This window comes from Ciona intestinalis, chromosome 10 (genome assembly GCF_000224145.3).
Source record: "Ciona intestinalis chromosome 10, KH, whole genome shotgun sequence".
NCBI classification, from domain to species: domain Eukaryota; kingdom Metazoa; phylum Chordata; class Ascidiacea; order Phlebobranchia; family Cionidae; genus Ciona; species Ciona intestinalis.
The window spans coordinates 1,310,547-1,332,612 of NC_020175.2; the positions used below are offsets into that span (position 1 = coordinate 1,310,547).

General features: G+C 36.0%; 8 protein-coding genes across 13 annotated transcripts in view; 6 read left to right on the forward strand and 2 right to left on the reverse strand.

Moving 5' to 3' along the window:
* The window catches only part of LOC100177771 (cation channel sperm-associated protein 1-like), a 12,224-nt gene extending 11,354 nt beyond the window's left edge, over positions 1–870 (reverse strand). Inside the window, exon 1 of the mRNA XM_002129571.5 lies at positions 351–870. Coding sequence (XP_002129607.4) covers positions 351–493 — 143 coding nt within the window. The 5' untranslated portion in view covers positions 494–870. The remainder of the gene's footprint in view (positions 1–350) is intronic.
* On the forward strand, positions 792–1,773 carry LOC100179335 (methylmalonyl-CoA epimerase, mitochondrial-like). Its single transcript, XM_002129547.4, has one exon. It carries the CDS (start codon positions 943–945, stop codon positions 1,441–1,443), a length of 501 nt encoding a protein of 166 aa, XP_002129583.1. The 5' UTR covers positions 792–942; the 3' UTR covers positions 1,444–1,773.
* LOC100181655 (methylmalonate-semialdehyde dehydrogenase [acylating], mitochondrial) lies at positions 1,709–6,769 on the forward strand. 3 transcript variants are annotated; one of them, XM_002129394.5, is made up of 13 exons: positions 1,709–1,849; positions 1,928–1,972; positions 2,181–2,252; positions 2,465–2,626; positions 3,060–3,138; positions 3,407–3,561; positions 3,867–4,014; positions 4,357–4,520; positions 4,673–4,820; positions 5,110–5,291; positions 5,497–5,665; positions 5,992–6,101; positions 6,376–6,769. In XM_002129394.5, exons 1-13 carry the CDS (start codon positions 1,814–1,816, stop codon positions 6,475–6,477), a joined length of 1,572 nt encoding a protein of 523 aa, XP_002129430.2. In that variant the 5' UTR covers positions 1,709–1,813; the 3' UTR covers positions 6,478–6,769. The 3 variants fall into 3 exon arrangements, with proteins under 3 accessions (XP_002129430.2, XP_009859875.1, XP_026692154.1); XM_009861573.3 differs by having other exon boundaries at positions 1,928–1,966; XM_026836353.1 differs by lacking the exon at positions 1,928–1,972.
* A 414-nt stretch (positions 6,770–7,183) lies between these two features.
* Positions 7,184–8,203, forward strand: LOC100180124 (pyridoxine-5'-phosphate oxidase-like). The gene has a single exon (XM_004226496.4). The coding sequence runs from the start codon at positions 7,352–7,354 to the stop codon at positions 8,108–8,110; it is 759 nt and encodes a 252-aa protein (XP_004226544.1). The 5' UTR covers positions 7,184–7,351; the 3' UTR covers positions 8,111–8,203.
* A 100-nt stretch (positions 8,204–8,303) lies between these two features.
* Positions 8,304–9,521, forward strand: LOC100184029 (pyridoxine/pyridoxamine 5'-phosphate oxidase-like). Its single transcript, XM_004226535.4, has one exon. The coding sequence runs from the start codon at positions 8,366–8,368 to the stop codon at positions 8,990–8,992; it is 627 nt and encodes a 208-aa protein (XP_004226583.1). The 5' UTR covers positions 8,304–8,365; the 3' UTR covers positions 8,993–9,521.
* A 115-nt stretch (positions 9,522–9,636) lies between these two features.
* Positions 9,637–10,263, forward strand: LOC100186408 (pyridoxine/pyridoxamine 5'-phosphate oxidase-like). Its single transcript, XM_004226534.4, has one exon. The coding sequence runs from the start codon at positions 9,637–9,639 to the stop codon at positions 10,261–10,263; it is 627 nt and encodes a 208-aa protein (XP_004226582.3).
* A 14-nt stretch (positions 10,264–10,277) lies between these two features.
* Positions 10,278–12,892, forward strand: LOC100182465 (sphingosine-1-phosphate phosphatase 2-like). Its single transcript, XM_002129166.5, has 5 exons — positions 10,278–10,805; positions 10,869–11,018; positions 11,240–11,329; positions 11,636–11,876; positions 12,068–12,892. The coding sequence occupies exons 1-5, from the start codon at positions 10,500–10,502 to the stop codon at positions 12,397–12,399; spliced, it is 1,119 nt and encodes a 372-aa protein (XP_002129202.1). The 5' UTR covers positions 10,278–10,499; the 3' UTR covers positions 12,400–12,892.
* On the reverse strand, positions 12,525–22,001 carry LOC100180874 (microtubule-associated protein futsch). 4 transcript variants are annotated; one of them, XM_009861575.3, is made up of 17 exons: positions 21,819–22,001; positions 21,223–21,433; positions 20,441–20,856; positions 20,117–20,266; positions 19,638–19,843; positions 18,979–19,156; positions 18,592–18,762; positions 18,080–18,363; positions 16,821–17,709; positions 16,368–16,505; positions 15,982–16,161; positions 15,563–15,725; positions 15,310–15,412; positions 14,703–14,917; positions 14,085–14,314; positions 13,683–13,742; positions 12,525–13,081 (listed from the first exon to the last, which is right to left on the reverse strand). In XM_009861575.3, exons 2-17 carry the CDS (start codon positions 21,410–21,412, stop codon positions 13,007–13,009), a joined length of 3,648 nt encoding a protein of 1,215 aa, XP_009859877.1. In that variant the 5' UTR covers positions 21,413–21,433; positions 21,819–22,001; the 3' UTR covers positions 12,525–13,006. The 4 variants fall into 4 exon arrangements, with proteins under 4 accessions (XP_009859877.1, XP_018669293.1, XP_018669294.1 ...); XM_018813748.2 differs by having other exon boundaries at positions 14,085–14,311; positions 21,819–21,886; XM_018813749.2 differs by lacking the exon at positions 21,819–22,001 and having other exon boundaries at positions 20,441–20,748; positions 20,830–20,856; positions 21,223–21,710.
* Between the last annotated feature and the right edge of the window lie 65 nt (positions 22,002–22,066).

The following is a 22,066-nucleotide window of genomic DNA, read 5'->3' on the forward strand; positions in this document are numbered from 1 at the left end:
GGTAGTAGCGGCGAGGCTTGAACCCATTACCTCTAATGGTTACAGACAGGCGCGCTAACCACTACACCACGGCGCCGGATATAGCTGGAAAACTTTGCATAACATGGAAAGTGTGTAAAATATGAAGACTACATGCAGTTATACTTTTGAATCCATGTAAGTAAATAAATTCAACCATTAAAATATGGATTCTTTTCGTAAAGAAATGTAAAACAAACCACATTTTATGAGGCGAAAGGGCATCTGGTATCTTATTTTTTAAAAATCTATTGTTTAGCCCCTTTTGCCCCTTTCACCTTCAAAAAGAACTAATAAAGTAGGAGGTATTGAACATACGATATGTTACATACCTGTATCTCTTGTGAGACTTTGTGTGGATTGCTTTACTGACAGAAGTCATGACGGTTGCCTTCGTAATTAATCCCTTTGAAAAAATAAAAAGAGTGATAAATTTACAAAATACTTTACCGGAAGCAAAATCGTGTGATGTCATAAACGGTTATGTTACGTCACGTGTACAGGTCAGCTGTTAGTGTAACTGTAAACGCTTAGTACAAATTATTGAAATTAACGTTACGTGTATAAAACGAAATCTACACCGTTTTTGGTTATTGTAGTACTTCAGAGGAGTAGTTTAAATAGTGTGCTGTAAAATCTAGTTGGAATCTGAGCTTTTAAGCGCACAAAATGCATTGAAACGTGTAAAAGTGTCTTCGTCAGCAATGCGAACAACCGACGTTGCGACCACCTGAAGGGCACGACCAGTCGAGCCACAATATTGTCCAATCGTCTTGGCGTGTGCACTAAGGCGTGGCGGTTGCGGCTCTACGTCACAGCCTTATGTTTACCGATATTGAGTAGACGACTTGGGTTATAAGAGTTTGTGTAGCAGTCGTTTTATCCCCCTTTTGTGTATCTAAGTGCAATTACAGCGAAGTGAGCATGGCTGCTACGTTTGCAAGATTATTACTCGGCCGAACCAGCGTGCTAACTGCAGTAATGCCTAAAATCTTAACCATTCGAAGCCTCGGCGATTTTTCAGGACTCGGAAAACTCAACCACGTCGCAATTGCGGTGCCCGACTTAGAAAAGGCTACAAGTTTGTATAGAGACGTACTTCAAGCTCCTGTTAGCGACGTGGACCTTCTACCAGAACATGGAGTTAAAGTTGTATTTGTGAACTTACCAAACACTAAAATAGAATTGTTGCACCCACTGGGTGAGAATAGCCCAATATCTGCGTTTCTGGAGAAAAATAAATCTGGTGGGATTCACCATATATGTATTGAAGTTGAAAATATAAAAGATGCAATGGGTACATTGATGGCAAAGAACATTAGACTGCTTAGTGAAGAGCCCAAAATAGGCGCACATGGAAAACCAGTTGTATTTTGCCATCCCAAGGATTGTGGGGGAGTTTTATTAGAACTTGAAGAATTATGATTAACTTCTGTTTCTACCAGGCAAAATATATTACTAATCTTATGCCATGAAAGTGGGATAGAATTTAATAAAAACAACTCTAGTCTGGGGGTGTGTTACTTAAGAATGATTGCTAGCATGTTCTGTTAAGTTTTATCATGCAAACATTATCACTGTTATATGTATTGTGTCTGTATTCTCTTGTATGAGGCTGAGGTCCTACATTGAGGGCTGAGGCATGTCATTGGATTTAGGCATAAGTCGAATAATTGTGATTTGTGTCTGTATTGCATCATGTGATATCAGATCTAATAGTTTGCAATCGTTTTTTCCTTTTTATTTACCGTATAGGCAGTTAATTATTTAGGTTGAATCTGTTTTAAAACTAATCATGTTGAGGTACAAGAGCATATCTTCATTATCAAAGGTAATGTAACATTACTCTTACATAATTAGTAATTACACTGTATACCATGTGAAGATGATCTTATTGTTTTTTATTCAGAACTTCTTTTCCACAAGCACCAGATGCGCCAGCGTTCCTGTAGCTGTAAGTATATTGGAAATAAATATGCTATATTCAATTATACACATTGTATTCACAATCACAAAGTTACGTATGTGTGGTAACTAGTTAGCAAGCACACAAGGTGTATGAAACCGAACACCCGTGTTATTAAGACTGTTGTTGTCTCGTCATGTAGGGAAAAATAAGTTAGATTAATTCATATATAATTGCATATGTATATCATTTACAGAACACAAAGCTTTTTATTGATGGCAAGTTTATTGATTCTACAACCGACAAATGGATTGATCTTCACAACCCTGTAAGTCTAACAACAGAAAAAACACAGTTTATTACTATAGTGCTAAGACTTAACGTGGCATCGTGCTAAGACTTAACCTGGCTGTTTTATAATTTATATTGAAACGTCAGCCCAATGAATGAGTTTATCTTACTGCTGCACACATAAACTATACTAGACTGTCTTTACATACAAACTTTATACACATTAACTTCAACATGATTTTATTGCAGGCCACGAATGAAGTGATTACTCGGGTACCTGAAGCCACACAAGATGAAATGTTTGCGGCAGTTGCTGCAGCTAAACGTGCATTCCGTGGTTGGGCTGATAGTTCAGTACTTCATAGACAGCAGATTATGTTCAAATACCAACAGTTGATTAAAGATAATATGGTAATTCTACTCGCATCTAAGTACCTGTACCTACTACCTGGAATGTGTTGAACTGTAAAATTTATATACCACGTATAAACATGGTGTTTGAGAATATTATAAAATCAATAGGCTATTGTTTAAACTGACAAACTGAACTGTTGCACCATCTATGCCACGGTAATTACTAATTAGCCAACTTTTGCCTAAAACTTAAGTCTCATGGTGTGCCTGTTGTAGGGCATCACCTAAGTAGCAATAGAATAGAACCACATCCACTTCTAAAGTTTGTAGGGCAATCTTTATATATTGCAACTTGACCACCTTGGGTTTGTGGAAAAAGAACTTAATAAGCAATTACTATGACTGTGTTCAATAAAGCTCTAGTAATATTTTCCATTAGCTCAGTTTTGTATGGATGTTATCTCTGATTTATTTATTAATTACTACGCAGAAAGAGCTTGCAGAGTCGATCACTAAAGAACAAGGCAAGACATTGGCCGATGCAGAAGGAGATGTAATGCGAGGGTTACGTGAGTAGTTGGTGTTATTTATTATAATTGTGTATTTGTGTGCTATGGGTTCTGTGGGGTTTTGGTACATATTGGTACAGACACAGTGGTTGTCTTTTCTTTTTTTAAATTTATAAATTACTTTTAGCATATGTCCTATGGTACACAGCTGTAGCCATTTAAAAACTTTGTTAATTTAGTAGCCTATTAAGTTTAATCACAAAGTTAAGAGGCAAATTGGGTGTTTAAATTATTTCTTTTTTAAATCAAGCGTTTTATTTTTTTACAGAGGTTGTGGAACATTGTTGTAGCATCACAAACCTCAACCTTGGTGAAACAATGACATCGGTTGCTAAAGACATGGACACTTTAACTTATCGATACCCACTTGGTGTATGTGCTGGCATCACACCATTTAATTTCCCTGCCATGATTCCATTATGGGTTAGTTGTCTGTGTTGTTTGTAATAAGTTTTCAAATTTGTGTAATAAGTTACACTTCAATTTTCATAAAAAAGGGACAGAGTGTGGTTTTAAACTGTTTAAAAAGTGAAATTTTACCATGCAATGTAGTTTTTGTTTAAAACATTTCATTGTGATTAAAATATAGTTGTAAGAAACTTTCAAAACCAGCACAACATCTGCAAAAATGTAATAAAAATAAAAAAAAACACTTTTTTTGCCTAAATTAATTTTCTTACTGCTAATTATAAAAAAAAACTGTAAACAAACTATAAAAATCTTAACAGATGTTTCCAATGGCCATGGTATGTGGCAACACATATGTACTCAAACCCTCAGAGCGAGATCCTGGTTGTACCATGTTGTTGGCCCAACTTGCACAAGATGCAGGTGTGCCAGATGGAGCACTTAACGTTATACATGGAGCACATGATGGTGAGATTGTTTAATACATACTTTGCTTATAGGTGTCATACTGTCATTGCTTTTTAATTAATAAGTCTTCGCTGTGGTGACATTTAGTTCATGTTTTTGGGCTTTGCCCGGGGTGACATTGAAAAACAATTATACATATAGTTGTGAAACATGGGAAATCTTATTGAATAATGTGGCGAATGCAATTTACTTTAGGTCTTGTTTGTTAGTATAGACATTTAACAGCAGGGTAAAAGCTGGTTTACATTTGAAACCAGGGCACTAAAACATTTCGATGTCACCACTGTTTTAAAAGTTGGATTTTTACATTCTAATCCAAAGTTCATTCAAAATTCTTTCCAGCCGTTAACTTTGTGTGTGACAACCCTGATATTCGAGCCGTGTCATTTGTTGGCTCCAATCAAGCTGGTGAATATATTTACGATCGAGCAACTAAGACTGGCAAACGTGTCCAATCAAACATGGGGGCAAAGAATCATGGAATTATTATGCCGGATGCTGCTAAGGTGGAGTAGTTACATTGTTGTAATAGTTTCCGAACTGTGTTTCAAAGAGGGTTGGAGTGATTAATTAGCAGTGATCCTTAAGTTTCCCTAAATGTTAAAGTCTGGCTGTAAAGACTGATTGACATTTGAGGTAATTATGACATTTGCAACAGGAAAACACTTTAAACCAATTGACTGGAGCTGCGTTTGGAGCAGCAGGCCAGAGGTGTATGGCTCTCTCTACCGTTGTGTTTGTGGGTGAATCAAAAGAATGGATCACTGATATAAAGGAGAGAGCTGAAAAGTTGACTGTAAATGCAGGTACGTCAGGACACAGTAATCTAGGTTTACTATAATGTATTTCCGACAATTCAGGTGCTACAACCCATTAGTGACCACTGAGTTTGAGCAATGTTTGTTAAGTGTCTTGTTTTTGGCTTGAAACTAAAGTGCTTAAACATATAATGTCACCCCTGTTACAACATGGGATTGTCAATGACAATCACCCAACAAATTTGTCATATCACCCAACAAGTATACTGTTACACCTATGCTGTAATCATAATACTGATTTATTGTTACATGTAGGCTGATATGTTGTTACATGCAGGCGACCAGGCAGGAGCAGACCTAGGTCCTCTCATTTCACCAGAAGCAAAAGATCGAGTTTGTCGTCTTATACAGAGTGGAGTTGATGAAGGGGCAAATATACTTTTGGATGGAAGGAATGTTAATGTTAAGGGATATGAGAATGGAAACTTCGTGGGACCAACTATTATCACCAATGTTACTGTGAGTATTGGTGGGGTGATGGGCAACACCACAGTGTGCTGCTACTGCTAGGTATAACTTATAGAATAAAATTACTTAACTTGTTCCATAAGGGTGAGGTTCTCTGTTACAGTATATTGGGGGACCTAATAGACCATACAATGCTAAATTATATATTGATATATTGCAAGTAATAAAATAATAATGAAAATTCTTTCTACTTCAGACTGACATGACTTGTTATAGAGAAGAAATATTTGGGCCAGTATTGGTTGTACTTGAGGCTGATACATTAGATGATGCAATTAATATTACTAATGCTAACCCATATGGTAATGGAACTGCTATCTTCACAAGGAGTGGTGCAACTGCAAGAAAGTTTATCAATGATATAGGTGAATAGGTGTTAATAACTCTTATAAGTATGGGTATAGTATTTATAAAAAGTCAATAGCTGCAGTTTTTAATTAGAGGCGTAAGCATGTAACAATTCATATTACCCGTATGTGGCTTGGTTTTAATCACATCTTCTTTGGCTTGGTTTTAATCACGTCTTCTTTGGCTTGGTTTTAATCACAACTTCTTTGTAGTTTCTAACTTGTTTACTAAGATACATATGGGCCGTATGTTTTTATTAAACTGGTCGGAAAATCAGTGTTTAATGCACCAAACTTGAAAATAATTATGTCAGTTCAATGTTTGATAAAACCCATGTTTCCAGATGTTGGGCAAGTTGGAGTAAATGTTCCAATACCAGTTCCCCTTCCAATGTTTTCATTCACTGGCTCGCGTGCCTCGTTCAGAGGAGACACTCACTTTTATGGCAAAGAGGTAAACAATGTGTCCTGTATAATTTATTTTGTATTTCCTCTGCTTGTGGTCGTAACTGAGACACTAACTGTTTTAAAATGCAAAAGAGGCAGTGGTAGACAAGCATTTCTATGAAACTTATCTAACTCCTGGGCTTTAAAGTTTACTGTTTAACTAGTATAGAGATTTTCCGAAGCAACCCTTTAATTTTACAAGAATAATATGTGCTTTTAGGGACTCAAAACATCCTTGTTTATCATTTTTCTGATATTTTATTTTTGTTATATCCAACCAGGGTATCCAGTTTTACACCCAATTGAAAACCATCACCCAGTTATGGCGAGAAGAAGACGTGGAACATTCCAAACCTGCAGTTGCAATGCCTGTTATGCGTTAAACACTCGATATCGCAAAATCACAAAGTTTACCTTTTTAAATTCAATTTTAAGCCAATTAAATCGTGATTAATATTTTATTTAACCGTTCCAAAAGTTTATAGTTTGATTGTTTAGTTCTGTGTCAAGTATCTGTATTTGCTTTAAGGTTAATTATGATAACTAACTGGGAGTGTTAAACAAAATATTGAAGTAGTCGCACATTTATTAAGAGATTGTGCAATTTATAAACCTGACTATTGTACAGTGTTTTTTGGTGTTGTGTAATTATAATATAAAAAGCTTGGCTAATGATATGGTTTTAATCATGTTATCTAAATCCAACAGTTTTCCATGCGGGTAAGGTCCTACAATAAGGCACATCGTTGAAAAGTTATGTACATAAGTGCAGCTAACTCAGTAACATTTGGAACAACTGTTTGCAAAGACCTGCTGCTGCTGCCATATGTCGATGTTCACTAAGTATCTTCATACATACTTTTGCACAAAACAAAGCGTTCGGAAATGGAAATGGTTAAACAGCACTTCCTGTCGAGGTAGCATTACAGTTCGAGAGAATTGTGAAGTACTAAGACATGTTAAGTAGCATAAGTTAACGATTGTTGTTTTTTAGTTTATCCTTAAAAAATTGTTATTATTTCAATACGAACTTATATGAGGTAAAATAAGAAACGTAGTTGTGGACCCCAAACAAATATATATATTTTTAAAGATATTGAAATATGTCGTGACTTTGGGGACTTTCCCTGGTACAAAAATGTTTAGGTTTTTACTCAGTATCGAGTAATTTTCTGGTCAAATTTCCGGTTACTGAGTAATTTTCTGGTCAAAAAAGACGTAGTAAACAGTTTAGGTACTAGTTTTGGTTTGTGGGGAATGAGCTTGCTACGTAACGTTATTATAAAGTGTGTTCTAAACGGTTGGAAAGATATACCACGCGTTATGTCGGTCAAGGATATTTGTGACATTCGAAAACCTTACAAAGATGAAACAGAAACATTTTTGGAGGTTCATTTGGAAAGTAGAGACCCGATTGTGTTGTTCGGACATTGGTTTGAAAAAGCACGAGCAACTCCTAACATAGACGAACCGAACTCAATGACTTTAGCTACTGTAAAGAGCAACGGCAGGCCTGCCGCAAGGACCGTTCTTATGAAAGGTTTTGGTCAAGATGGGTTTCGTTTTTTTACCAATTATCGTGGCGCAAAAGCTCAGCAGATTGAGCAGACGCCATTTGCAGCTTTGGTGTTTTACTGGCCACTGCTGTGCAGGTCAGTTCGTGTTGAAGGGGCTGTGGAAAAATTGGACAAATTGGCTTCCGATGAATACTTTAACAGGCGGCCAAGGGCGAACCAAATAGCTGCACATGTAAGTCAGAACCAAAGTGCGCCTGTGTCAAGTAGACAAGCCCTACTTGACAGACAGGAAAAAATAACAAATGAGTTCGAAGGAAAAGAAGTGACTCGACCAGATTTCTGGGGTGGATATGTTGTTCAACCTGATCTTATGGAATTCTGGCAAGGGCAGGGATCCAGAATGAGTGATCGTATTGTGTTTACAAAGAAGAATGAAACTTCTGGTGATTTTGTGCAGGAAGGTGATAACGGCTGGGTGTACCAACGACTGGAGCCATAAAGTGTAATGTTAACAATTTTATCTATTTGGGATCTTATAATTGTATTTATTTATCATGGTATCATCTTTAACTTTGCATGAAAAGATGAAATATATACAGAATGCTGATAATGCAATTTATAAACTTATTTCAATAAATACCATAAAGTTAAAAAAAAAAACTTTTTTAAATTAAAAAACTTTAAAAACTTCTTTAAAATTTGAACAGCAGCTGTATGTTTGTAACTTTGTTAACTGTACTTAAGGATTGGGCAAATGGATGACAAAGCCAGTGCTGTATTTGATGTGACAGATAAAAACACTGATCCAATTAATTTGTTTAAGAAATGGTACGACACAGCACAAGAAGCTGGTGTTGTGAATGCTGATTCTATGATGGTAGCGACTGTTAAAAGTGATGCCACCCTATCTGCAAGAATCGTTTCACTACAAGGTTTTGATGAAAAAGGATTTCGTTTTTCCACCAACTACAACAGTGTTAAAGCTAAAGAGTTGGAATTAAATCCTAATGTTGCTTTAGTGTTTTTCTGGAACCTGATTCAACGATCTGTTCGAGTTGAAGGAACTGTAGAGAAATTTTCAGATGAAGAGTCAGATAACTGCTTCAACAAATTGCCGCCATCTTTAAAGTTTGGTGTCCACGTGGGTGAGAATCAGAGCTCTGTCATAGCCAGTAGGGAAATGTTGGTTAAAAGAGTTGCTACATTGACCCAGGAACTCGCTGGAAAAGAAATAACTCGCCCGTCGTTCCTAGGAGGTTACACAGTGAAGCCGCATCGATTTGAGTTCTGGAAAGGTCAGAAAGATTGGATGACAGACAGGATTCTATTCATAAAAAAGAGTGGATTGCCAGGCTGGACCATTCAACGCTTGGAACCTTAATACAAATCTTTATCTGTGTACTATTTTACAGATAATTCAACTCAGGCCTTAATCCCAGGTCCCATAACGTGCCTCGGTATAAGACCCTACCCTTACATAACGCCATTGTGCATATTCTTTTTTAATGTACATAATAAATGCTGATTTGCTAGTTCCATTTCACTTAATTATGCTTAAGTGCTTGCAGGTTTCCTATTTCCATTGACTGCAATCAAAAGTAGCTAAGGCAATGATTGTACAACAACATTTTACTTTTATTGTTTGCTGATACTGCCTTTTCATTTTCATGTTGGCTTACGCAGTAATATCATATAGTTTTCATCTTCTTGGTTACAAAGTTACAAATGCGATGCCGATACTGTGTAGTTGATTAGTTTTCGTATATGTTGTAGGCTCTAGCTCTAGTGGCAAATTCTGCAATTCAGATGTAACCACTTGGTTGGAGCAAATATTGTTCATCAGTAACAACATCGAGCTTCCTGGTGTTAATATTTGCATTCTAAGCTTTCTATGGTTGCTTTCTATGCAGGTCCTCCAGATAAATGTTCAGGTCATGTTTTAAGTTCAGTAGGAAATTGAATCAACAATATTTTTATACAAGTTATCCAATAAACTTCATTGCTAGTTTGAATAATTGCAAAGAAATGAATCAAAACAAAGTTTCCGTATTTGATGTGAAAGATAAAGACACCAATCCTTTTGATTTGTTCAAGGAATGGTTTGATGCTGCGAAAGATGGTGGTGTTGTACAACCTGATGCTATGGTTCTTTCAACAGTGAAAAGTGACCATACTCCTTCATCACGCTTTGTGTTACTTTCAGGCTTTGATGAAAAAGGATTTCGTTTCTGCACCAATTACAACAGTGACAAAGCAAGTGCTATTGAAAAAAATCCGAATGTTTCTCTGGCTTTTTACTGGAACCTAATACGGCATTCGGTCCGGATTGAAGGAACAGCGGAAAAACTTTCAAGTGAGGATTCTGACAAATGCTTCAACAACTTGCCAGAGTCGTTTCAAATTGGTCTCCACGTGGGTGAGCACCAGAGCTCAGTTATCGCCAATCGTAAAGTAATGGAAGACAAGATAGATAAGTTGACCAAAGAATTATCTGGGAAAAAAATATCGCGGCCATACTTCTGGGGTGGGTATGTTGTAAAACCGAAAAGTATTGAATTTTGGAAAGGACACAGGGATTGGATTGCAGATAGAATCCTTTTTACAAAAGAAGTTGGAAATCATGGATGGAAGATACAAAGATTAACTTCTTAATATTAATGATTTCTTGTTTGTTATTATTACTATGCATTAAATGATAATTTTGAAAGTTATAAAATACAACCTTGTGGCAGGGCCAGGGTATGCTATGAAATAGGAAACCCATGTTGTAATATCTAATCTAAGTTGTGATTTATTCAATTATATCATACCAATTTTTTATTTATTATTAATCTGTAATCGTACTGAAAGATGCAATTTTTCATCCAGCTCAATTGTTATATTCACTAATGAATATTGTGAGTACTTTAAACAGTCCAGTACCTATAGCTAAGTTTCAATACATATGTGGGGTAAGATGGACCAACCCTGACCCCAAAAATGTGATTTATCCGAATGGAGATCTGGGAAAAGAAAAAGGATATATTGTGATGAGAAAATCTTTTTACTGGCTTGCCACTGCTGGTTCTGAATTAGCAGGGGAATGTTTTTATTACATCTTCTTCCCTTCATGTGCATGGGTGTTCAATCTTGGTGTTGCAAGAAGGTCTTTATTGTTCTTATCAACTTCTATGCTGCTCGGACAAAGCTTGAAGGTATTTGTTTTTAAATCAACTCATTGTTTGCTGGTAAGTTGACTTAATATCTTTCCTACACAGGATGTACTCAAGTTACCACGGCCTTCTTCACCACCCGTTATCAGGCTTGAAGCAACTTATGAGACTGAGTATGGAATGCCTTCAACGCACACAATAGCTGCAATAGCTGTCTCATTTTCACTGTTGTTATTTACATCTGATATATATAAGGTATGTATATATGTTGTTGGCAACAGTGAAAAATAACTTCTGGCAATGTTTTGTTTTGTGAACTTCAAAGCACCAATGTTTCGCCAGCTGTACCAATATATGAGTAGCTTTGGCTTCATACACTTCACAATCTATTACAAAAACATGTTCTCCTTTAGTTATAATGTAACTATTCTGCTAAAGGGAAACTAGTTGTTATGGTATGTTGTTTTCATAAACAGATAAACTATGCAAGTGGATTGACTGCTGCTACCATGTGGTCTCTTATTGTAATGTTGAGCAGAATATATCTGGGTATGCATTCACTACTGGTAAGTGTCTTATGGATTGCAAGAATTTAAATAGTAACAGCTTAATGTGAGTTCAGTGTATGTTAGGGTTCACCAGCCATATTTTTAACTGGTGCTCTTTCAGTCTTCCCCCACTTTTTATCCATAACATGTTTTGCTGTTGAATCCCAACTCTTTTATGATCCAATAACGATATTAGTTTTCAGACATTGGTTAGTTTTGGACTTAAGCTACTGAACAATTTTACCTTCTGGACAAGTACATTTACCTAAACTAACAACTTTTTAGTGGGAATAACAGAAAATACCTCATTCCATAATCACACAGGATATTGCAGCTGGTGCTTCTTTTGTTGGCTTCTTATTATCAGTTCTACCACGAGCTATTTACTGGTTTGATTCGACACAGTTGGCATCATCCCATTTACCAACTTGTGTGTTTGGTGCTTGTACAATATTCGTGTCATGGCTGGTGTTTCAACTTGATAGCAAGGTTGATAAGAAAACAGGAGAGGCAAGATGGAACACGGCACGGGGCGATACGGCTGAGATATTAGGATGGTGTTTGGGTATGGTTGGGTTTTACTGTAAATGTTCATTAAGGATTATAGTATTAGTGTTGCTTTTGTCTAAAATTCATAAACATGGTCCCATTATTCTAATTTACATTTTACAATGTTCTTTACTATTCTTCTAGCACAAACAAAGTTTTTTACCTTTTCTTTTCATTTAACCTTGAAATATTTGATTTGTTATACAGGTTTCATGGTAGGTTCTAGATACAGCATTCTGAACGGAATCTTGCCCAAAACGTCAATCTCCACTTTAACACAAAGCTTCAAATTACCAAGTTACAATATGTTGGTGCGATTTCTGGTGGGCGGGACTTTGTTAGGCACTTCTACATTACTATGCAGAAAGTTTTTATTCCATACTTTCTCCTACCTCAATGGTTATCATAAGTTGGATAAAGCAGAAGCAAAAAAGAAACTTTGGGTTGAGTTTCCGTATAAGTTTCTAACCACTTTGTTTTCAGGTCTTCTTGGCACTACTGTAGTACCTCATGTATTGCAGTCTTTTAATCTTTGGTAGCAACAATTTTTTTTATGCTATAAGAGTGAGGTATTATAGCAAGACACACTATGGGACTTAGGATGTATACCAAAGTTGTCCTAATTGCTTTTTTATTCATTATTTTTGTAATTCTGTAGAATGTCCACTGTAATCATTTGTATCTTATATTGTAGCTGTCATTTTAAAGCTCCGAAACACTTCAAAATAGAAATATTATTGCTAGCTTATCTATGCATAGGCCCTAACCTGAAATTTTGGCCACAGTTGGCACAATTACCTCTAAATAGCCACGACTTCATCTTCAAGTTATCATCCTACTTGTTTTAAAAGTGAAACAAGTTTTGTAAAAATCTTTATATCCATGTAAAGTTAAAAAAACCATCTCTGAAAACAAACCCAAAGTGAAATCAATTTTTCAACAGCACTTTTTTTGTCTTTCTGTAGAAACTTGTTGTAGTTGTTGTTGTGCTATGATTTGTTGGAATGGTAATACAGAGTATTATATACACTATCAAGCCCACGGTCCATGATATGCTGTACAGAGATATTCGAACATGCATAAAACATCATAGACATCTGGAACTAGAACAATAGAGTCGTAGCATCCATGTTTGCTCCCAAATGCTCAAGTCTCTGATAGAGGTGGGACCACAGAAGCCTCAGCAGGTTGGTCGCTCATCTGAGCAGTAGTGGTCAGCACCTACATGGTAAAGTTGGATTAATAATATTTACTTTTGTCTGGCTCGATTTCAGTGGCAATGATTGAAGAATAATTAAATTAAAATGAAAAGATATGATATAGTTACAAAGCAACAGTCATTAAATCTCACTTTTAGTTAGAAACAAAGCGTGGTCGATATACCGATGTTAATTTATTCTGCTTATCTACAGTAAAAACTGCTTCATTACAAACTTGCAATATATCCAAGATTTTCCAATCTTTCAGGTCTTATATAGCATTTCTTAATACCAGTTCCCCTACTCAATTATTACCTATTTCTTGTAACATAATTTGCATCAATCAGTTTTATTAATACAAAGCTATAAAAATCAGTTCACTTGTGCGTTGCACCACACTGTAAACACCAGTGGTTGAAAAACTGTGTTTTGAATTGTAAAATGTAAAATAATGATTTTCACCAATCCTATACCACTATGGACATTTCATAGAGCTATAACGTAATGGAATTTATTGCGATCTACTGAATCAAAAACATATTAGAACTAAAGTTTTCATCACAATGAAATGAATTATTAAGCTTGAAACAAAATTACACTGCAGGGTTTTGTAAAAGGCAGACCTGGTCTGTTGCTTCAGTGTTTTCCTCTGTGCTTGTCATGTAAACATTGCCATCTTCACCCTGGGTAGTTGGAATGAAGGAAAACAAACTTTTATAAAACAAATGCTGATTGGCTGTAGTGTAAACATAAAAGCGGCAAAACTTTTTTAAAATGCAGGGGATGCAGGAATAGTTGAATGCCTACTTCTATGAAACAAATATAACTTATTGGTTGTTATGTTTATCGCTAAGTTTTAGGTTAGGCATGCCCACTTCACCAATCAAGGTTTTGCACACATGAGGATAACTGTATTTTTACAATGCCACCTCTTATTTCGTTATTTTGCTTAAAATTTTATGTTTTATAATTTTGGTGCCTTTTTATATACTCTATCAAAACACCCAATAGTAACACGTATATACCTGCACAAAAGTTGCTCCTGGTTGTCCTATTATATAACCATCGTCGGTCTGTATGAGGGTGTAGCCTTCAGGTAGTTCCACGTATTGACCGTCACCGATTGACACTAATTGTTTACCCTCCTCTGCGGACACCAACCCCCCTGACCCATCATCCATCACCATAGTGGTGCCTTCCTGGTCAGTGGTAGTGGTGTTTGTATCCATGGCTGTCGCAAGTTCACTGGTTGCTGCTGCAAGGAGTTGGTTGTTGTATTATAAACAAATATTTTATTAAATTATTTAAAAACTCAAGCTGACTGGCAGCATTTGGACAGTATAAACTAGTTAAATAGTTGTTTTAGAGATTTTTTTTAAAGTCCATGATATTCGATAGAAATTTGTTGTTTCATTTTTCAGACTTCCCAAACTAAGAGGTCTGTGTTGTGCGCACACTGCATCACAAAAAGTCAATATATTAGGAATTCTTCGATACTACATCTGTCTTAATAAGTTCTTCAAAATGGCATAGTGAACCTATTACCAAACATTAGATGTTTCAAGTTTTATGTGGCATGACAGTGCTTTTTTACAATTCAAAACCCCCACACTTTATATAGGACATTATTCAATAGCACATACCTGCACTACCAGCCTCATTACTTTGTGCCATTGTAACACTGGTGTTGTTTTCAGTTCCTTCTGTTGTTGATTGAGTTGCATTGAGTTGTGATTGATGGCGACTTGCTAATTGTAACCTAGCTTGCTCTTGTAATGTAGTTTGTGATCCAGGTTGGAGATAATTTGGTTTCCTTACTTGATAACCACTACTTCCCCTCTTCCAACCTGGAGTATACCTTGAGATAAAAGATGTTGTTAATGTGTTGAATATGTATGTCTGGTTAGGCAAGACTGTAGGACTTTTGGCTTGTTGTTTGTATATAACTGTAACAGACACTACATATTTGTTGTTGTAATGAAGGTACTAGTGCCACAACTTGGTGGCATAAGACAACACATTTAGAACAATATAATGCATATTTAACCAGAGCAACAAAGTATAACGGTCCAGTGGCCACAGTGCATGATTGATTCAATGTTCATACAATAATATATCATGCACATTGTAACAAAGGTTTAAGTCCCTATTATAAAACCTCCAGTAGCCATTACGTCATGGTCATATGTACAGTTAATAGTTATATTAATACAATAATCCACATATATGGCATTGACATATACTACACACCTTGAGTCTTTCCTCACATAATTAGCACTAGATTCATGATAAGTAGCCTTCTGGTATGGAACTTTGGGTGGGTTCAAACGATTCTTTTTACGAGCCTGAAACGCTGGACCAAAAATAAAATATTAATACCTTAACATATGATTAACCGTGGTATTTTATTTATTTTGCTTGAATGTTTTTCAAATGTTTGATTGGCAAGATTTTACCACCTCTGCTTAGTCAAGGAGAAAGGAGTAAATATCATAGACATTACCTTTATCTGTGAGATCGGGCAGTGTGAGTCTGTGTAATGGTGGTTCCATTTTACACGCCATCCTGAATGAATTAGCAGCGATCATCTGTGAGGTTGTACGTTGGTGGATGCCGCATATATGAGCATCGATGCTTGAACTGTTGATGTTAAGTGACTCTGCTGCCTGCAGTGATTGATAGCTTGTTGTTAAACCACTTAAACTTATATTAAAATAGATATTGTCCACATCGTACAGGTGGAGGTGCATAATGAAACTGGTTTGCGCATTCTTGAATTAAAACAATGAAGATTGTGAGTAAAAACCTATGGCATGTGTGCATGGCATGCCACGGTACATTATGGTTTACAGTTTTGGGCCATAGTTGCCCCATTTTTCTAGGACCAAAGATCACATTCAACAAAAAATATTTAGTACATACCTGTTTGTTATAAACTGGCATTAGTATAACTTTGTCCATCCTTCTATCCCCACCCACTTTATTAGCTCTCCTTAACAAGGTGCTGTATCTGATTGATTCCTTCTCTACTGCACTATGTAGTTGTTCAAGTTGTTGGTATAATGCTGAGTAGTTACATTGCTGCTTTGACATTTGTCCAGACTGTATGAACAATATCAACAAATGATAGTTATGTAATGTAAGGTATAGTTGTTCATTCTATATTAGTATGGTCCTACATAGAGGCACACCAGCAGACCTGTTATTTAAATCAGAGTCAATTGCAGGCATTAACTCAATTGCAGGCATTAACTACCATACTAAAAGCAAACAATGTCTTGACAACTAACATTTTACACATAACTTACCTTGTAAAGGAAGAAATCACCAAAGCTGAAACTTTGCATGGCACAAGGTATAGCTACTGTTCGTATTTCATCAATGGAACATTGTTGTAACAACTTACGAAGTCGATATTTGTTGTCTACATCACCTTCTTCCTCAATCTGGGAGTTTAAATATTTGAACTGGTATATATTTAATGAGAACCCATATTCGAGTTATGTAACAATATAAGAAGATGGATAAATAAGCGTTTACATATACAAAGTCTGGGAGGAAATTTAGATATAGGATAAATGAACTTAAATTTATATGATGCATATTATCTTATAAATGATTTACGTTCCAATATGAGTTTGCTGATTTAAAAGTTAAAACCAGTGGTTAATATATTATATACATAGTCTTTCTGTAAAGGAGAATAAGAAACTAACACAAGATTATTACACCTTTTTGTCATAATATAACATCCAACTTACAAAGTCTTTCAATTCATCTTCAGGCTTGGTTTCTTCATTCTTCTCATCTTTTGCTTCACCATCTGGAGACATTATATCCAACTTACGAGCGAGAATATCTGATGGGTTTTCCCCTTCTTTTTGCTCTGGTTTTTCCCCTTCTTTGTTTTCAGTTTCAACGGATGTAGTTTCAATGTTTGCATCTTTATCCAAAACTTCACTAGCTTCATCAGTTTTGACCTCTGCATCTCCTGTTTCATCCTTGGAATCTGTTTTTTCTGAACTCCCTTCTTCTTCTTTTTTATCATCATCCAAAACTTTAACCTGATCTTTGCTTTGCTCTCCTACTTCCATAGCTTCACCTTCAGGTTTGCTTTCTTCATCTTTGGTACACTCTTTTTCCACTTCTTCAGTTTTCTTCACTTCATCTATCTTGCTCTGTTCTTCCCCTTTTTCAGTTTTCTCTCCTTTTTCTTCCAGTTTATCTTTAGCACCCTCCACCAGATCCTGTGCATCACTTTTAGCCTGATCTTCCTCCTTGTCCTCCAGGACACTATCTGCCATCCTCTTATCAGCGGGAGACATCATCACACGAGGAACCCCATCCATCCTTTGAGGAGAGGACGCAGATTTCTCCGGGGTAGAAATGGCCGCCTCCACTTCATTCTTTGTCTCTTCCTTATTTTCCTCCAAATTAACAATCTCCAAGGGTTTTTCTTTCTTTGGCCGGCCCCTACTTCTTTTCACAGATTTCCCCGGGTCTTGTATGGGTTGTGGGGTTTGTGTGGGTGATTTAACTTGAGGGGGTGACATCTTTGAGGCAGGAGGTGGAGTTATTGGGGGGTCATCATCACCAGAGGTGTACCCACTCTTGGTGCGCTTGGTTAACCTCGCAATATCCAAGGAAAACCTGAAACAAACAACAGATTAAAGAAATCCAAAGTATTTTTTCTATACACTAAACTTCTAATAAATTTGCCGGAAGTATAAGATATTTTAGAAATTTAACTATTCAACTGGTAATCTTTACATAATCTTACAGCCTACAGTTTCAGAAGTGACATCATGTTTAAGCACCCTAGATTTTTAGCCTAAAACAACCTCTGGCATACCTTGCTCTACCTTGCTGTTGGATGCTTATACAAACAAGCATAGCTAAACTGTAATATATTCACAACATTAAATTAATCAAAAAATTTAAAGGTTTGGCATCTATGCTGTGCACCACCAAGATAATATAATTTAAACAACCAGATATATGAACATGAAACCAAACCCACCTTGAAGGTTTCCTAATCCTCCCAGATCGTGAAGGTTTTTCTGTAAGCGCAGCAGCAAGAAGATCGGCTTCCTCTTTCTCTTTCCTGATATCACGAAGCCGTTGTTGCTCGGCAGCAAGCCTCTCATCTGCTTCCTTTTCTTCCTCCATCTGAATGCGGGCTATCTCTTCCTCATCCAAAACAAAAGGCTCTTCTTCAATAGGAGCTTCTTCTTTTACTTCCATGGATTCAGATGCTTCTTCAATTCCTGTGGTAGCACTGCTGGGGTCGATAGTTGTTGGGGTCTAAGAAATCAGATTTGTGCGGGAGTTAGCAGATGGATTGTCACCTTTGTCTTCACAGACTACATTTTAGTTGAATTAATATATAAATATAATAACTTTGCAAAAATAGAAAGTGCAGAATGCCTTATTTGCATCCAACATGGTACCATTCGGTTACAATTCAAGCCTAAACCACAAAGCCAGATAAAAATTTTAAACATTACATTCATACCATAGCTCTTACTATACCTCCTCCTCTTTTTCCTCTTGCTCTTTTTCTTCCCACTCTTTAACAAGATCTTGTAACGGGTCTTCACTTTCAGTTGCCTCATGTTTAGAAGTGAGCACGATGTTATACGCAGGGTTAAGCTCCATGTTGATTAGAATATCATGCGTAACTTGGCTCATGTGGACTTTAATCTGTATAAAAAGTCATTTGGCAGCATGTTTAAAATTACTAGCAGTTGTTAAAAAAAATCTTTGTTCTTCCCATGTTTGAAAAACAATTCACATTTAAAACGTTACAAACTGTATTTATCACATGTTAAGTTTAAGAACTAAATAGTAAATTTCTAAAAAATACCTAGCAAAAGAATGCTAAAAAATATTCTGCAAAAAACAACCACATAACCTAACCGTTTGTGTTGCGTTTGGATTGTTGAGTTTTGCAAGTGCATCTGTAAGCATTATCTGTGCAGGTAAGGCAGGTTTCTTCCCTCCATGAAGTCCCATCATACCCATACCCTCAGGGATAGACCTTGGCCGACCTGGACCTCGCTTCTTTAACCCAACATTAGGATTATACCTTGCATACCTAGGGTGATGTTGTGTGGTATTATAAAATAAAGTTATAGAAATAAAACTATAGAATACTTTAAACATGGGACGTGAATAACACTTTAAGTTAGATACTTTGGTAATTAAGGAGAGACACAATGGGACCAAGAGTTTTAATCGGACTTTGCCCATTAGTACAAATACCAATAGTCTACACAATGCACTAGGATGTCAAAGCTTGCTGTAAGTTTTAAGAATAATGAATGGGAGATCTACTATTAAAAGGTTAAATGCCTAAATGCCACATTTATATGCAATAATTATTCTATTCTAAGTGGGTGAGGTCGTTCTAGAACCATGGAATTTGAATTAGACTTAACCTATTATCATATGGTATTCTAATGTAATGTGATATGTACCACTACCAGCATATAAAATTTATGTTTTAATTAATTGACAAACATTTCAAAGACCTGATGTGAGGGAGCATTTCATTAAAGACATTTCTGTAAACTCACTTTGCGTTTCCGTTTGTCATCCTTGAAAACTTGGTCCGTGGTTGCGGAGCCATTATCATGTCATCTTCAAAATCATCATCAAAGTTATAAATTGAGTCGTCCATTGTTCCATCTTCACTTACTTTCCTCTTGGTGGCTTTGGATTGGAACAAGTTCTTAGGGGGAGTGGTAAAGCTCTTACCAGATGGTATATGACGAAAGACAACCTGGTGTAATGGGTGGGTGAGAAAAGCATAATGTATATCATGGGTGTTTTAAATCAGTTTTTTAAAAAATAAAATAACTATTAAGACTTTATTACTGCAAAGTGTGCATCCAATCGGGATAAAAAAGTCTCTATGGAAAGAAAAAATCCTCAAATTAATTTTACCCCTTCTTTTCACTTTTTAGTTTAGTAATAATTTATCTTTGAAGAGCATTTTTTGTCCTTAGTTTTGATTGTCTGCTGTTAGTTAAAAGTTAACAGATTTATTTCTTACCTTTATATTCGGATTGGCTTGTAGAGCTTTAAGTTGGGAAGGAGTGATTTGTGATTGGTGGATTTGAACCATCTTAGTTCCATCACTTGCCACTTTCAAGTTTTGAGCAGAAAATGTAAGACCAGGAACCCCAAGGCTGAATGAACCAGGCTGGAACAAAAAAAATGTTAAAGCAACAGATCCATTAGTCTATTAATAATAAAATGTATTGTTCGGCTTCAAATCATAACTTTTACAATGGCAATTTAGCAATTAGGAATTAGATAAGTGATAAAAGTTTGTGGAACCAACTTTGGAGGTGAGTAATGAATGTTATTAACTTACTTGTGGTTTGGGTTTAACACTACTATCAGTTTTATGAAATTCTTCATTAAATTCAGTGGTTGGTAGAACAGTAGCTGTTGGTTCCAACAAGTCTGTGCTGTTCTCTGCTGCATTTATTGCAGCTTGAAGAAGGTTCTCATGTCCTTCAACTTGAGTACTAGATTCCAAGCTTGCTTCTGCAATGCCAGAGTCAGTTTGGGCAGCTTCAGTGGTCTCAGATTGCTCCCCAGAAGGTGTTTCTGTGCTTTCAATCGGAGCTACAGCAGCTTCAGTGCTTTGATCAGCAGGTATTGCCTCAGCTTCACCATCTACAATTGCACCACCATTATTAACCAATGCTCCCAAACCACTTTCAACTTCTGTATCTTCTGCTACATCAGCTGTGTTACCTTCTATCTCTTGCTCCATTGGTTCATCTGTAACAAAACATAAATTTTCTATTTACTTTTTTTTAAATGATACTATAGATAAAGTTATAGAAATAATGAGGAGAATCAAGAGCAAAAAACAGTCATTAAAACATGTTTTGGGTGAAAACTGTTGAGAAGTCAGTTAAAAATTGTGACTGGTAAATCCAACATATGTTGAACCAACATTGAAATTTAACTTAAAATTTATTTAACAAATTACTATGCAATTGAAAAAAAAACAGAACCCATACAATGAAGCATGGGTCTGTTATAAAGAGGTTTAATTTAAAGATTGGTTCCACCGTCTGTTTCATGTGTAACTTATACATTACATATTAAACACATGCATTCTAAGAGTACATTTAACATTACCTTCGACTGCAGCAGCGGAATCAGATTCCTTAACTTCTCCACTTTGTTCAGCTCCTTCACTTCCCTCTTGTGCAACAGCATCAACTTTTACAGGCTTAGCATCAACCCTCTCATCCACAGACAATGGAACATCAGACTCAGTGGTTGCAGGAAGATCCAATACATCGGTTTCCATGCCAGCAGGCTCCATAATTAATGTATATAAACGCTTCTGTATTGTTAAAATGTCACTTATTTGTGCGGAAAAATACAAAATATTTAGAATCAAAATGTGAGGTAAATGCCAATGTTAAAATGTTGTTAATTTGCTGTGCAATATCACATGCAACTTTTTTTGTACATATTTATATACAAAATCAAAATAGACGTAAATTTTAATGTTAAAATGTCGTTAATTTGTGCGGCGTTATGCACAATTCCTAATCGCATATACAATATCAAAATACGACAAGAGGCGACAATGTTCAACTCCTATTGCTACGTCATCGCATAATTTTAGTATCAAAAAACAACGTAAAAAAGTGACTGACATTTAGTTGCCATATTTGTGCATAACCGAAAACAAGCATTCTAATTTTACTATAAATAAATCTTACTCATGTGTTGTTATTTTGTTCTTTCTTTATTTTCACAGCTGTTCGAGCAGCGCATCGCCATAAACTGTCATTTGCACTCTTTACTAAATTTACGTAAAATTCTATGTTTAAACTTAGACTCTTCGGCAGAAATTAATATATTTGATCATTTTTCTGCTTCAAAATAAACATGAATACCACAGCACGAGGCAAATAGGAAAAAAATCTGCAAACACTTTACTGAAAAGGCGAACTTCTTTCATGTCGGG